This window comes from Poecile atricapillus, chromosome 5 (assembly GCF_030490865.1).
Source record: "Poecile atricapillus isolate bPoeAtr1 chromosome 5, bPoeAtr1.hap1, whole genome shotgun sequence".
Lineage (NCBI taxonomy): Eukaryota > Metazoa > Chordata > Aves > Passeriformes > Paridae > Poecile > Poecile atricapillus.
Window position 1 is genome coordinate 7,412,687 of NC_081253.1, and position 17,259 is coordinate 7,429,945.

Consider the following 17,259-nt stretch of genomic DNA (forward strand, 5'->3'; position numbering starts at 1 on the left):
ACTGTCAGTGTAATGGTGACTTGGGAGGACAAACGCCATCGCTCCCAATGTCCCCTCTTCTTCCCCCGCTGTATGTCCTGAGCACGCTGTCCTGTGGGCTGCAATGTCCCCTGCTCAGTCCGGCTGTGCCCCCAAACTCCTCCCGAGCGGCAGCAGGAAAAGCAGAAAGGCCTCGGCTCCGGGCAAGCCTCGCTCAGCAGCAACAGAAACATCTCTTCATCATCACCCCCTGCTCAGCACAAACACAAACCAGCCCCGGGCACGAAAATCAACCCTGCCCAGGCCAAAACCTGCACTCAGACCCAGACACCAAATCCCAACCTTCCACATCCTGACTGGCTTCACGTAACACCAGACATCCCAAAACTCACTTTTCAGCCCAGCCCTAGTGACCATTTCTTTCTTAACTGATGATATAAAATACATCAAGCAGTAACCCCAACCAAATACCAATTCCTGTTATGAAAATAAGATTTATAATATTTATTGTTTACTTACATATAATAAATATAATACAGAACAAAAACACCACACCCATTGATTGTATTACACAGGCTGTTAATCAGAATACATTACATTTTCTTTTCATTAGCCCTTTTACAGGGTTTTGGTACTGGATATTAAGAATTTCAATTTATAAACATGTTAACATAAAAACAATCTTCCAATTTCCACCTTCATGCATGTTTCAAATATTCATATATATACTGGTTTTGTTAAAAATATATAAGCACTGTTCAGTATTTTCAATATAGGACTTCAATTTCCATTCATTAGATCTCTATTAACATAGAGAATTTCAAAATAATTAATAGCTTAAATCTGATTTTAATTAAAAATACTATTCTATATTCTTTTATTTAACCGACCTCCCATCAGAAAATTAAGTGACAGGACAAAGACACCCCAGGCAAAAGCCAGTGCTCACTTTCAGAGAACAAAGGGTAAAAGCTCTGGTTCTTGCTTCACCTGTATTATCCTGGAAGAATGGAAACAAAATTTGGTATAAAGAGGGCAGGAGGAAACCAGAGTTTCTGAAGAGATATGCATCTTCATTTCAGATTTACCACTGCCATCCTGCTGTTTTCTTGGCTTAAAAATCACTGCATCAAACCCTGATATATGTTTTTCACTGCATGAATATCCTTCCCATTAAATGGAAATTAGATTAAAATGCTACATTTCTTTTCTATCAAAAATAGATCAAGGTTTAACACACTCTGAAATCAGGTTTTCAAGTGCAAATGCAACACACATCAGCAATTCATGTTCTGCTTTCACTAAGGAAAATGGTTAAAAGATGATGCATAAAGATGTTTCATAGAGGATACTTGGATATCTGGAACTTGCTGTGCTCTCAGAAGATCTGAATTATCGGCAAACTACAGATTTCAGGGGGGAAAAAAGTTTTCTTCAGGTGAAAGCTCTTCAGTTAAAGCAGCTTCCACTTGAGAAGTGTAACTGAGAATTCCCCAAAACTCAGTACAAAATGCAACGCCAGAACAACCATCAAAACTATGACTGGTTTTGTGCACCTTTTAATTCACTCAGGTTTCAGGGGTTTTGTAACTCAAGGTTTCATTCAAACAATTTTGTTTTACTCTACTCCAAAGAGACCTTATGCAAGTTTTCAATCATTACAAACACCCCCTGAGCTCTACAGTGCTGAAGTTGTACCTCATACTTAGTACATTTCTCTAATTCCATTCAGGTAACATCAACACCTGGCTACCCTTTCCATGTAGCTTTGTGTAAACAGCTTCTGTGAGTGCAAATAGACCGGGAATTCCTTTGTAACTGCATTGGATGGACTTCAAAAAAACCAAATCACAAACAAAAAATACCTCCAAAGTCTCCAAATATAATTTTTCTCCTTTTTTTTTTTTTTTTTTTTTTTGAAAACAATCACAGGGCTTAATTTAAACCTTCAGCTTCAATATGAAATGATTCTTTAAAATACCTATTTTCTACATGGGATCAAGATCAACCAGAGATCAATCCAATAAACTACTGCCCAAGCACTTCCTGTGTGGAACTGGGCCATGCAAGAAATAACCCCAATGATTTTACAGCATATGCTTCCTACTTTCCTACTAATATTCCTGATTTTCAATTAACATTTTTGTTTTAAATTTTTTTAGTAGGTTTTTTTTTTTTTTTTTTTTCTTCTCTAACAAGAAAGTGACACTGGTTGGAAAGTCTCTGCTGTTCCCCTAGCTGAAGAAGAAAGTAAGTAGATTCTAAAATATTTTAGAAATTATTCATTCTGGCAGTGGAACTAACTTGATTGGTATGCAAGAGGTCAGATTTAGGTAGAGAGAAGCAGCACCTGTGACACAGACAAGGAAGACTTGAGGACTGGCAACATCAGTAACACATTGACTTGTATCATTGATCAACATACAATCATTTGCATAGTATAAAATTAGTTCTGTGATAAATGGCTAATTCCCCTCAGCTTGGTAAGTGTGGGGTTTTGATTGGTTTTATTTGGTTGGGTTTCTTAAAAAAAATAAGGTGGGTAAAAATTCAGGAACATATGTGAAGAACTATAGAATAAACAGACCTGAATTTTTGTTTCTGAGGCCATTTCAGTATCCAGTCATATTTCTTCTGTAGAACATAAGGAAAATTTGTGCACCTTCCCTGGAAAAACCTTCAGAAGTTCATTAATAAAAGAAAGGGAGCACTGGATGCAACTTTATAAACTGAGATGCATTTAAAGGACTCTGAACTTGCAGAACTAAACAGCTGCTTTCTACGAAAATCCTCAGAGAAAAGCTCTTTATGCTTTTTAGAAGTAGGAAGTGAAAGCCAGATGAAATTCTGGATGCATTCCATATCATGACAGGCATATCCAGAAAAGGTCTGGTTACCTACTAATACCAGATGTAATGACAAGAGTGAGAACACAGATCTCTAAGTAGTCACATTGCATGTCAGATTTATGCTTTATGTCAGATTTCTAACACCACAGAGGACTAGGCCACTCAAAATACAATTACACTGGCTTTACCTAGAGAGGAAATTCACTTTGCAATGAATGCAACAGGGCATGGAAATGGAAATGTCAAAGCAAAAATCATCAAGAGGAAGCTGACGCTCAAGGATGGTGACTATGATCACATGTTCTCACTAGGGACAAATGAAGTGTACAGCAAAGTGCAGGGGTTAATATTTCTGATGCTGCTGATTTTAAACAAACATCATGTAGCAAGACATATTCATCTTCTAAATAATTAAGCTGCATACTGGCTATGTGGAAATATGTTTTGTGATCAGTAACAGTGGTGTGTTTACCATCTTTACCTGCACTAAAATCCCTCCACTTATATTACTGAGGTCTTAAAGCAAACCACTCCAAATACATGCTGCAGACAGAAATACTGCAAAGGCATAAAGGTCAACCTGACTGCAGAGTTCTTTTCAATAAAGTTTTACTTTATTAATGCTGTCTATGACTCTTGTGGGCTTTGGATCAAATCCCATTCTAGCCAAAGTAACTTTACTGGAAAAACAAACAAAAAATCCCTCAAAGTGATAAGATTTCGTAAAAATTTTATGATATAAATGAATATATTTATGTTAGAAATTTATACTGATCTATCCCAGAATCAGATTATGTATTATTACAGCACTGCTTAACCCTGAAAGTTAATGTCATGCCAGAAGTGCAGCTTCAAAATCAGCAGAGTAACTATTCATTTTTATGGCAAAGAGGACAATAAAGTAGAAAATCACACACATTTCAGCATCACCTTAGAACAGATGTTTCTCCAAAAAGTAACAAAGTGTTGGGCAGAGTAAATTTTATTGACATCTTTAAATGCTCTTAACATTCTCATCGTGATTTACCTGATAAGCCTAAGGAAATTCAATACGGAAGTTACATGATGTGAAATGTTTGAGTGAACCCTGGAAATGTTTGTAGCGATTTTAAAAGCAAGAATTAGTTATCAGCTCTCACAATGTATGGTATCATCCGTATTTCCCTGAGAAATCATGCCCTGCAATGATCATGTAAAACAAAATACAGTATTAATGAAATTGTGGATTAGATAGGGAAAGAAATGCATAACAACAGTTCATGAATCACAGAAATGCTACTGGAGTTATAACTATTAAATCACAGGCACTGCATGTGACAGCCAGAACAGAAATGGTAACTAACTCAAAATTTATCCCAAGTAAAGGAAACTGATTCAAAGTACCATCCTACAGTTAGCCATATAACCCAACATTGTGATACTCACATCAGTTTGCTTCTTGATTTTTGAGCATGCCAGTTCCTCACTTCATTTACACTCTTCCTTTCTGAGGCCTATTTCCATATGAAATTCAAAGTGTGTCCATAGACTCAGCCTATCTCCAAAATTTAACTGGTTTTCCCTGTCCTCTGAATGCTCAGTTTAGCTCAGCAACATAATTTCCCTAAGATAGGAAGATCTTTTAGTAGGGAATAGGAAAGACAACATTCAACACTAAGAGAAAAGGAACCAAGAATTACAAATAAATCATTTTGCCACCGTATTTAAAGCTATCACAGCTGTGAATAGCAGTACCTAGGCACGAGTATTGTGACAGGAATGACAATTACAGCACACACCAAGAAAAGCAATATGCAGGCTCTCCTGGTTTTGTTAGTACATTCCACTGAGGTCTGCCATGAATAGACCAAGAATAACCTGCAGCTCCCTGGGTTGAAAAACAGCCCTGCTAACACCTCATTTCCACAAAATACCCACAGGGACACCCAGGCTGTGCCTCAGCTGCCAGCTTCTGAGTCTGTGTGCATCCCTGCAGCACCGCTCTGTGGCCAGCCAGACCAGTCCTGTCCTACAGCCCCTGACCAGTATGGTCCTACATCCCCCACCCCTTACAGGCATTCCCAGAGGCCAGAAGCCAAGGAGCAGGATGCAATGAAGACTGAAAAAGCCTAAGGGCAAGCCCTCAGTGCCTTCAGGAGCATTCATGTGCCCCGGAGGTTGTTACAGATGTAGTATTTCCATCCCTTGCTGAACCAGCATCGCATCTGCACCAGTCCCTTGTAGCGAACACATTTTCAGCATGACTGAAACCCAATATAAAGTGGCCAAAAACCCCTGAAATCCTTTCTTCCCTTTGTTCTGAAGTGCAGCACACTGCTTTATCTAACTGGGCGAGACTCACCAAAACTCTAAAAGCAAAGGCATGCTTCTGTAGCTTTTGCCAAATTATCATGATTTCCTTCATATATAAAAACCAAACAGACCCAAAACCTCAATTGCACGCACAGAAGAAATCGTTGGTTGTCTCAAAGGATTACAGGAATTAGTTCAACTGTTTGACAGAGCAACACGTGGTATTCATTTCCTGTTTTGTAGGCATGGGTAATCACAGTTCTTTAACTATCTAGTGGCAATCAAAGAAATGCTCGACATTGTTTTTCTAAAGCATATGTGGTTCTCACAAGAAGAAAGTCAGAACAAAGACATTCCCAAATTGAAACAGTAAGAGCAATGACAATATATGCTACCACACAGAGGTAAAGCATTCATGAGAGAGCTCCTTCACATTCCAGTTGTGTCACAGGGAGGAAAAACCCAGCACGTCTCCATTGCGTCAGAGGTACCTGAGAATCAAAGCTAAATCTCTTGTGCATTTACCAAGCATCCATTAGAGAGCTATGCAATTTACATTTCAAATCAGACATTATATTTATAAAATATCATTGTACTAAAAATCACAAGGTTTTGTAGAAAAAATTCCATCACATTCTATTAAATGCAGGAACAATGTTATATGTCATAACTTCTGTAATTAAAAGTGTAACACGTTTCTTGTAACTACAGGGGCACCACTGTTTAAAAATCCTTTCAGCAAGGACAGTTTGTTTTGTTCCTACTATTTAAAGAAATGTAATTTAATGCAAAAACACAGCTTAAGTTACCTAGTGCCATGAGATAAAAATATTTTGTATCTTATTAAAAAAAAAAAAAACAACTGACACGTTTTTGTTAAAAAGAAAAACATTTGGAAAGCCCTGACTTTGAGTTTACTGAATGTTCTTCAACATTCCTGGGGTCAGAGACAGAAGAATATTCTCTTAGTAGTTCTTTCCTTATCCTCTCAAACTAATGAATAATGCAAATTAACAGTCATATACATGGGAGGCTATGATGATCTTTGACTCTAAGCCATGAACATAAGGGCAGATATAATTAGCAACTGCATATTTGACATTATAGATAAAATCCTGTTTGCATGACCAATTGCAAAAAACAGTAATAAAAATTTTGCTACAAATACTGTCATTGCCCATCTGAAAGCAAACTCACAGTTTGCCCAGGCTTAATGCACTGATGCCACAAGTCCCAGATGATTCAAATTTGGAGTTAATGCCTGGTATCAAATATTCTGCGGGATCTCATTGAAACATTTCATTAACTGAAAAGAGACTTTTTTTTTATTGTGAGTAGGCATTAACAATACTTCTTGAAAAGAAGTTATAAGCAAACACCCTCTAAATTTAATAATCCTCTAAATTTGTCATAATTTTAAAGGACAAATCCAAAACCTAAGGAAACTTCACTGATCAAAAAATGCTTGAAAATTCTACCAAAATAAAATTCAAAATACTGCATTTTCAACCCCTCTACTTGTGGGGTTTGAAAATTTAATTGCAAAATTTAATTGACTTTCTTGTCTCTTCTGGGTTTGTGATTTTCTTGTGGTTGGTTTTGGAGTTTTCTTAATTCTTATTTCAGTGTCCAAGGACTTACTATTTCATCTTAAAGAGATGCCTCAGATCACCACAGTTTGTAGTGCAATCCAGTATTAAAAACAGGAAGGAAAAATTTGATAAAGGTTAAATATTTGAACAGAATAGCCCCTGGTTCATTTTGTCTTCCTTCTCTACACAGGTTCTTATATTAAATTCCAGCTGCTGGCTCCAATTCTCCTATAAATATAGAGCTTAAGTAAGTTGCTTTTCTATATTCCCTCTCAAATAACAGTTTTATTACCAAAAGACCAGAATTGCTTTTGGAAGGATCATTACTGAGTGCCAAAACATGAACAGGCATTTCTGCTATGTCATCCTTCTGCATTTGTGTGGAGGAACAGTAGAAATACCCTGCATTATTAATAACCTCGTTATGTGGAAGAAAATACTCCTGGCTAAAAATCCATCTTACATTCATTATAAAAAAATAAAATCCATCAAAAGCCAAAATTAACTTTGATCTAAGTGTCTTACAGGCCAGGAGCTGGAAAATGGCATTGACTAATTTCAAATATTCCTGAATATAATTATAATAGCTTCTCTGGATTAAAAAGGATAAAAGACTGCAGTGGAAGGAAGATAATTATCAGTTTTAGAATAAATTTATTAATACAGCTGGTGGGGGGAAGAAAAATCAATGCAAACACCTTTCCTTTTCATATTGCTTAGCAGATTAGTGTAGTGCCAGCCCACTGACTGAAAACTTTCACAATTAATTTGATCTCTTTCACAGTGTGGCAGCTACACCTGAAAACGGTCATGTCTAAGAGACAACTGGGATTGAGAATGGGTTACAGAACCAGTCTGCTTTAAAACATGTATAAGAATGTATAACCAAATGTATTGTAATTAGAAATATTTTACCCTTCACTGAAATTTTAAGCATTCCTGATTGTTGGGCAAGTTTTTTTGATTTTTAAACATCAGCACCCATTGGCATTACAAGGCTACTCCAAATGGCCTAAGACATTACATATGTAGTGTTCCAGGACCGTACAAAGATCCTGCCTCAGTAATTATAAGAATGCACTTAATAAATTATTTTTCTATTTTCATCTATTAATATGCAAATAGTTTATACAACATAAAAAATTTAATTTGTACCTACTACAGGTAACATATCTATTTAGCTTTTCATCTGAAAGCCTGTAAGACTTGATGACCTGCAAACTTATTTACATAACTCACTTTAAAGTATCTTTAAAAAATAATATTGTCCAGCATTTAACAAAATTGTGACTTAAAAAAAGAAAGAAATTACTTAACAGCATTTGCTTTCTTGATTTTGTCAAGTAATGTCACCAGCTCAAGTGTTATAAGGCAGGTTGGTTGCTCAGATGGACTAAGATTCCCCATGGTGACAGGCATATAGTAAATCTCTTCATTTATAAAATCAGATGAAAGCAAGAAAGAAAAAAAGTTTAGAGTTTCAAAAGAACTGAAACTTCTTATTTTTACTACAAATTCAGAATAGGCACTGAAACACGACTCCTTAGGAATTTTCCAGAAGATTGTCTCTTCGCTGGGCATCATTCCATTTTTAAACTAAGAAGAAGAAGAAAAAAATTATAAGGGGTACATAACTCAGGATTACAAAAGAGGAATTACCATAAGTATTTGTTTCCATCTTACTAACAAAGGAAATAACTCCATGCCTTGAGACATCACAATTATTGTTTTGGTTAGAATATTTTTAATCTCATTATTAGATTTAAGCAACACTGGAAAATAAAAATATACTTCTCATGTAATTCTGCACACATTAGTGAAAACCCTGAAGCACAGGGCTAGGAGAGTCCTAAACTCTGTCTGCTTTAATGCTCCAAACCAGTACTGACAAACCATGTAATGCTCCTTTTAGAGATTTGTGTAACCTCCTCTTAAAGTAGGATATTTCACAAACTCTTTAGCTGTTCTAGTCCACTTTCCCTATGTTGATCATGAGAGTTATTTAGCCTAATATTTAATGGAACTTACCAACTTAATTCTTGTCAACCAGAAACACAAGGGCTCCTTTCCACTTTCTGGGCCCCTAATGATAAAGTCTGGTGATGTTTTTTAAACTTCCCTAAACAGTTGGTGTTCTTCATGAGATGCAGTAGCCCAAATTGAGACCCCAACAGCACTAAAGAGTGAATTAATTACTTCAGATGTCTTCAAAACATCACCCATGCCAAGAAGTTATATGGCTCTTCTGGTGTATTGACTCACATCCAGCTTTGGATGAACTTTGTAATAGTCTTTAGCAAAAATCTACATTTCAAAACCTTTGACCAAGAACTGTGAGAACAATGCTTGGCAACAAGTAGTAATAATAACTTTGAAGACACATTTTAATTTTGTCTGTCAATACAGAACAAAACTAAATGTATGCTCTTTAAAAATGTGTCCTTGAATAACACACCTGCCACCATGAAAACCAATCCTCACCTTTCTGTGCACTGTTTGAGGTTTATTACAGGTTTACCTTGTGTCTATGAACAGCAGCTGTCTCCATCCTGTGAAACACTATGCATAGGGATGAGGCTTTCACACTGCTCACTTTCTTCTGGCATTCTTAAAGAAACATATTTATTTATAGTCATACAGTAATATTAAACTGCTTGTTATGAAACCAACATAAGCACCAAGCATTCAGCTGTTTGAACTTTACCCATCAAAAACATGCAAAGACTTCGTAAGTATATGAAATGTACTCAAGGTTGCACAATTTTCAGTGCATGTGCTGGGTACATAAATTATCATAGATGCATTAAGGGAAACAAATTCTGACAAACACTAGGAAACTTCTTTTAAAAGGTAAACAGATGTCACATCTTTCCTTTTTCTAAGCATTATGTAAGTTAATCAATGGATTGGCAACTACTGCTATTAAGAAATTTGTACACTTAAATATAAAATCAGGTGAAAATAAACAGAGTTGAGTATTATGCCTTATAAAAGAATACAAGATATTGGAAAGGCTAAAGAGACAGAATTATAGTTTGTGACTGCCCTACCTCTGAATTCGATGTTTTCTACAAATAAAGGCAAAAATTCTTCTGATTCCCACCATCACTGGATCCCAGTTGTTATAGTGACACAACAGAGTTGCAATGAAAAATGAAAAAAATACAGGTACTGCTCCTGCAAAAAATAACCAGGAAAACTGCACCTGGAATTGAAACACAAACATCATTCACTCAATAGCTTAAAAAAGAACTGACATACTGTATATTTGGGATGATTATTACTTTAAATTTGAGATGCAGTTTCAGTTATTTTAAACAGTGTGAGTTATTTGGTACAATTTCTGTAGTTATTGCTTCTTCTAAGAACTGCATAACCTGTTGCCACTGATCCATTGTTTACAAAGCAACATTCTGTTTGCTCTGGGAGCTGAATGAAGACTGCTGTTTCCAAATAGTCTCAGTTTTAGGTTTCCAGTTGTGTCTCTGGTGCCAAGGAGAAAGTTTCCTAGACATTCATGGGCTGGGAACTAATGATCTTTAAAGTCCATTCCAACCCAAACCATTCCATGGTTCTGTAACTCCAAACCAAGAGCTCAGGGACAGGAAGAGCCTGGGACCTGCCTTGCAGGATGACTGAGCTATGAGCTGTGGGCATGGCCCCACTGTGTGCAGAAAAGATCCAAAACTGAAGACTTTGGAGAAAGCAGATTCAGCTTTGGTAATTGGTACTGATGATCCTCCTCAAAGATCTCATCAACTGCAATTGTTAAGTCCTATGTTTGCTAGCTGATTTCTAATGAAATTCAGAACATATAAGTTGCCAAAAGGAATTAGTTGTTAGAAACCTGGCTACAATTTCCTAAGATTCAGGTTTATGTTAGAAAATTACAGAAAAAAAAAATAATACAGAAAGTTAGTAATTATGAACATTGCATAATTACCATGTCATTAAAAGCTAAAAGGGTAATTCACCTTTTGTTACTAACATCAGCTGAAAGTCATCCAACAGAGGTTTGGAGATGTTTCTGCTATATGAAATGCCTCCATGTTACATTAGTATGCAAAGAATGAATTAATTTTACAAGATCAGGACTCTCTGTTTATTCAGAATAAACAGCCTAGAGATTAAGCTGTTTACTGGGAATTAGAAAAGCATAGTGCATTTTTCACTGCATCCAAGAAGAAAGTTTAGATGAATCACTTCAGAACACAACTTAAAATTTTCATATATTGGTGTATGTAACTATATATATATATTTACATCTCTACCAATGTATTTGCACATGCACACACATCTGTGTATATCTAAACTGTGTACTGACACACAAACCTACATATAAAATTCTTATTTTTCACTACCAGCATTAGCTCACATATATTGACCTCATGAAAGTGAATTTTGGGGGAGGAGTCTACAGATATTTTATTCCTTGTTATATTGTTTATTCTTTGTTTATTCCTGTTATTTACAGTTATCACAAGTTATTTACCATTCCATAACAATTTATGTCTCTAGTGTGTATTGCAGATGCTTTAAGAGCAACCCAAATACAATTGTCTTACCAACGAATGTTTCATTATTGTTGGAATCACTGCAGCGTTTGCCCCATTTCCATGCTGGAATATGCAGGTAAGACTAATAGAAAACATACTGCCTATCACATATTCATTACAAAAGTATTTATTCAGGGTCTAATTCTTTTTGACTTTTCTTATATTTATCCTTTTATTTTCCTGACTTATTTTGCAAAATCCACACTGGTATGAAATAAAAGCTGAATGGAAGTTGTGCTTGAGGTTTTTTACTCAATTTTTACATGCACAAACTTTCTGAAGTCTAAAGGTGCTCATTGCAAATTTACACTTTGCTTGTGAAAACATTGAACAGCAAAGCCTCTTTTTGGCTGGGAATATTCCAAGTGCAAAACTTGACTAATTTCTTGTACCAAATAAACAAGTACAAGCGTATAAGAATTTAACAAGGAGAAATTCAGTAAACAATAATCAAAATTTAGTAGTACCTTACCTTTTGCATGCACATGTCAGCTATTATGGACAGAGGTATTGTAAGGCTCAGGGCAAGTGTGCCTATCAGTGATGAGGTAAGAAAGCAGCCCCTAAAACACAATAAAATACTAACAATTATACAATTTAATGACAATAAGTAATTATTTTAATAATGAGGTCCTACTTAAAAGACAAGCAAAGCAATACATCAAATGGGGAAGGCATTTGAAGAACTGTTAGTTACTGTTTAACAATAAAAATTAACTCACACCATCACACTCCATCATAAATCTGTGAAAGTGCATAGAATTCTTAACTAGGCAATGGATGTCTTCTGGGCTGAGGTTTAATTCCCATACCAATCTTTTGAGATGATTGAAATTTCCCTATTTCACATGTAGTAACTTCATCTAGAAAAATCTGCATTTTGTTTCCGTACTGTGATTCTCTACGCATACGAAACTGCTTCTGAATTACAACCAACCTGTCCACAGAAAACTGTAAATTGATAAATCCAATTCAGAAGCCAATAAAAATTCATCAGCAGGTTAAAAAAACCCCAAAGAGTCACATCTATCCCTACATTATTTAGTTGGTAATATGTGGTTGGGTAGAGTAAGCAAGTAAAGTTAAATGATATTATTTACTTCCAAAAAAAGTCTAGAAGACTATACCAATAGCACACTGGACTGGAAAAGAATAATATCAGCACAAACTCTGTAATTAGCTCCAATCCAGAGCTCTAGAGAAAAGGAATTGGAAGTAAAACTAGCTCTTTAATTGACTGGAATATCATTCTGAGTAATTAAACAAATATCACATATGTAAAAAAGTCTGCACATGCCCATCTACTTAACCCTACACTAGTACTTGATTTTGGGACAAGAGACAATGTTTGAGGGGTTTATGCGTTTGTTTGTTATTCTGCCTATGATAAAATTACACTGATAATGAGCTGCAGTCTTAGATATAATCACAAAATTATTCTATCAACAACAAGTTCAACTGCAAAGGGACATATGCTACAATGTATTTATACCTAGGCCTGGTGTAAAAGTTTGCCAATAAACAAAAAAATAATTAAAATTCATACGTAACTTTAAACTTGAAAAAAACAAAACAAAAATCCACACCCCCCCCTAAGAAAACGAAGGGTTTTTGTGGAACTCCATCTCATCCACCTTCATCTTTTGTTGCAGTATTTTTACAGAATTGTTACAACAGAATTCTTACTCTCCTTTTGCTACTGCAACTCTGCAGCACAAAGCCTCTTTGTCTCCAGATGTTAATTCTGGAACAGGCTAAGCACACAGGATTTTTGTAACTACAAGCACACATCTGCTACTTTTTGAAGTTAGCTGTTGTCTTAACAGGACATTGTGATACAATGCTAAAACTGCACAGGAAGGAGGAAGGAGGAACCCCCCACCTAGGTAATTTTACATCTCAACACCTGAGAACATAGGGAAGATAATTCATGTGAAATATATTAAACACATGGAGTACATACCACAGCCAGAGGAACTCTGACAAAACTGTTCCAATAAGGCCATTTATGACAATGCACATCCATATCAGTTTATTGGGAAATTCAAATGCTTCAAACCCAGTATAGTGAAGCAAGAAGAACCCTGGCCACAGCAGCAACAGATTAAACAGTCCTACAAAACCTGAATATAAAAACAGTACTAAGTAAATCACAATATATATTCTTCAACATAACCAAAATCTCAGCTAAAATATGCTATTTTGATAATACGCATATAGAAAAGCAACCAAGAAGCAATATTTTAAATCTTTCAAAGGAAACAAATGTATTAAATTTAACCTGAAATTCACAAACTAAATTTGAATCAGATATTTACAAGTTTGAAATTGAAAAGAAAATAAAAAATTAGAAATCTCATGAAGTCACTGGGGCCATCTGCATATCTACAGGTAGGCTCGTTGTTAAGGCTCTAAACAAGAAACAATTGACACAATCAGTCTCTAAAGGACTCATAACCATGGGAGTAAGAGGCTTTTTCTAGTTCCTTGGCTTTTCTAAGCTTCTTGACCACTCAGACACAGCTCAGTGACTGAAAGCAAATCATTTAATCACAGATTGAATTTAAACTTTCAACAGAGTTACTTTTGGTCTTACCAAAGAACATTGGTATGTCAAGTTTATCTTCTCTATCTACTTTCCTTTTTATCATGACTATGTAGACAGCATACAGCATTGCTCCTACAAGAGACCAAAGGGAACCTGGAAAAATTGAAAAAATACTCCCTTGAGATATGCCAAACATGTTATACACAGTAAGATCAACTCTCCTAAACCTCTATTGATTATGGAATCCATAACTAAATGAAAACCATGGGAAAATGGAGAGAGCTCTAAAATGTAAATACTTTCCCAATATATGCATAGGGTGGGAAATTATCATAAATGGCAAGTTTTAGAAGTTGAAACTAAAAGAAACAGATTGTGACAAGTTACATGAATAAGAGATACAGAGCTTGCTATATGACTACTTAGTACTGTCAGAAGATGGTACTGAGCACTGCATATTCCAGGATTAAAACTCGTAAGTAAATACCTATTGTATCTTTTCCAGCAGATTTTTCAGATCCAGAAAGGTTAACAAGTACCACACCACCAATGCTAGCAAAAAAAGAAGAAATGCAAAATGTTGCTTGAACTCAGGAATTTCTTTACAAAAACAGATAAAAGAAAGAAAAAAACAAATACACTGTTCTATCTTTAGGCATTTTTAGTTAACCAAAACCGACTTCTGGAAAGTCAAAAGGAGTTCTCAACTGCTAAGGCATAATCCAAGGTTAAAACCAACCAACACCACTTAAAACTTCCCAGAACAATGCACCAGGCATTTAATGAAACAGGTTGACAACACTGAGTGTCAAACCTCTTCCTTTTTCACCACTTACACAAAAATAAACAAACCACAAATAAACAACAAGAAAATAACTTCATCTATTTCCAACAGAAGTTAATCTAATTTCCTACAGGAGAATGAGATTTGGAAATGCTTGATATGATATGAAGTATTTAAAAATACTTAATTCAGTTGCTCAATTCATCTGTGGAACAAGGATTTTTATAAAGTGATGGGTATCATTTATTGTCACAAATACCACAGGTACAGCTGTCCTCCACTGTACCAGGGAGTTTTGGACCAAATGTTCCCTCCCATTTTCTTACCTTAAAATAACAGCTAATAATTTGGACAGGGTAAACCGATCTCCACTGTTACTGGGAAAGACTGCAGCTAAGATTAATGTAAAAAGCCCTGCAAGAGAAATTCAGAGAGTTTATACAATGAAGTTTTGCCAGCAGTTTGCTCAGAAAACTACACAGCTTCAAAGCTATTACACTCCAAATATATTTCTTTAATATACAGATGTAACTGCAGAAGCACACACAAAAAGCAGGGGAATCATTAAAGTACCCTAAAAAACCTCTGCAAATACAAAATTATTTTTATCAACACACATATTCAACGCCTTTAGATCAAATCCACAGATAAAAATGTTACACAAATCGACTGCAATAAGATTTTTATGTTATAAACAGCCTTATAATGCACACCTGGTGGTGTAAATAAAACTTACCAGAGGTTGATGACAAGATATTAACTATGGCAACTTGGGTATCTGACAGAGCTTCTTGGTAGGAGAAATTTGCCAAGAACCACTGGGGAAAAAGAAAAATAATTTTGTTATTATATGGGTAGCAACAACAGAGCTTAAGTTGCTCAGTGCAATAAAATCCTGCTTTAAGGAAAAAAACCCAATTATTTAACCAAAAATAAAATTAAAACTAGATTTTTAGCTTAAAGAGATTTCTAACTTCTATTGAAGTGGAAGGCACATTTAAAGACAGCAGCAAACTTAGAATTGGCTCAAACCAGCCACATTCAAGTATGTGTTTAACAACGAAATAATATACTACAGAACTCAAAGAGAATTAAAATGACATTATAATAGCTAGTCTGTAGCAACTAAAGGTACTTTTAACTTATTTTGGAGTGCTTCAAGATGATAACTGCACAAGGGCTGCAAAGAAATTTTAGTAATGCATGTGACAAAGAAATAAAATGGCAAGTGTTTCCTCACTTCCTGATTGAGATCTCATTAATAAGATCTCAGATATATTCTAAGGGAAGTAACCACTCTCTAGTCTTATGAAGAAATATTCAGAAAGTCCAAGAAGAAATTCATGTACACTCCAGTAGCACCCTAAAACAGAATAAACAGGATTTGCTTTGGATATGAGGACACTTCCCCAGAAAAAATTACACTGCTATTTTCTGGTACATGCATCAGTGGTATTATTATTGTTGATAATAATAATAGTAATAACAACAATAATAATAATAATAACAGTAATGTTGTTTAAAGAGCTCTACTTCCTGAGGAAAAGCTGTGATGAGCCCACACTACAGAGAATCCATTTAGCAGTATTAGTGAAGGTGCTTCTGGAAAAGGTATCACTGGTCTGCCCTCTACATTTTTCTGTCTCAAAAATCCTGCCACTGGAATCTCTCTCTCACCCAGAACTGAGGCATGATGCAGCAACAGCATTTACCAGCCAATTCATGATTAAATCTTGCCCATCCATGACAGCACATGGAAAGTTTTATTTCTTATGGTACATTTATAAAATAAGGTTTAAATAACACAAGTAATCTCAATACTTATTCACTATTACTACACAAGTTTTAAATGCATCTTTACTTAAGTTTTCTGAAAGAATGGAGCACATACCACAAAGCAAAAGAAAAAGCTGATTTTTGCTACTTGGCTTGCAGTGAGTTTTCCTACAGTTTTTAAGATTGATTCCTGCTCCTTCACTGTTGGATAAGACATGCGGGACAGCTTTGCCTCCAAAGCATGGCTTGATGGGAGCTGCCGGATCTCCATGATGTTACTGAACCTCACACGAGGCTTTTTGGGTGCTTGAGAGGAGGAAAAAAAAAAAAAAGAAAAATAAAAAAATATTTATATTATTATTATACATTTTGAGCCAGCACAATATGCAAATAAATCTATGATGCTGTAACACACCTTTGATTACAATACTACACAAATAACAGGTTCTTATCCAAATAGAAGACATGCCACCATGATTTATTAAACTAATATTTTGCTATTCAAGAGGCCACTAATAAGACAAAGCACAATTAATTCCTCTTTTCAATCAGTAAGTTGTTCACCCATGAAAACCTCACTGAAAAGCAGCATCCCTGCTCCCTGTCAAAAATTCCACCAAAAGGTAGCAATACATTTTTAGATAGGAATTATTCCATCTTAAAAACCATTTAATATAAGATTTTCTCCAATTGTCTAATAGCCAAACAGCCAAAACCTGTACACAACTATACCTAACTGCAAGGACAATGTTTCATTCACAACACTGAAACCAAACAGATCTCAAAGCTTAGCTGAGACCATAAAGTCACTTGCCCTTTTTGAAATCCACTCTCTAATCTTGCAAACTGGGATCAGGTTTTATTTAGGAGGTTATTTTAGTAT

The 17,259-nt window shown here is 35.5% G+C and overlaps 1 protein-coding gene across 3 annotated transcripts in view; it reads right to left on the bottom strand.

Annotated features, from left to right (window-relative positions):
• Positions 1 to 460: 460 nt before the first annotated feature.
• Positions 461 to 17,259, bottom strand: part of SLC35F5 (solute carrier family 35 member F5) — a 29,433-nt gene continuing 12,634 nt past the window's right edge. For all 3 annotated transcript variants that reach the window (XM_058839526.1, XM_058839528.1, XM_058839527.1), the window contains 10 exons: positions 16,492 to 16,682; positions 15,337 to 15,418; positions 14,927 to 15,014; positions 14,304 to 14,368; positions 13,865 to 13,969; positions 13,232 to 13,391; positions 11,741 to 11,831; positions 9,763 to 9,917; positions 9,231 to 9,319; positions 461 to 8,308 (listed from right to left, as the gene is read on the bottom strand). In XM_058839526.1, coding sequence (XP_058695509.1) covers positions 9,238 to 9,319; positions 9,763 to 9,917; positions 11,741 to 11,831; positions 13,232 to 13,391; positions 13,865 to 13,969; positions 14,304 to 14,368; positions 14,927 to 15,014; positions 15,337 to 15,418; positions 16,492 to 16,682 — 1,019 coding nt within the window. In that variant the 3' untranslated portion in view covers positions 461 to 8,308; positions 9,231 to 9,237. The remainder of the gene's footprint in view (positions 8,309 to 9,230; positions 9,320 to 9,762; positions 9,918 to 11,740; positions 11,832 to 13,231; positions 13,392 to 13,864; positions 13,970 to 14,303; positions 14,369 to 14,926; positions 15,015 to 15,336; positions 15,419 to 16,491; positions 16,683 to 17,259) is intronic.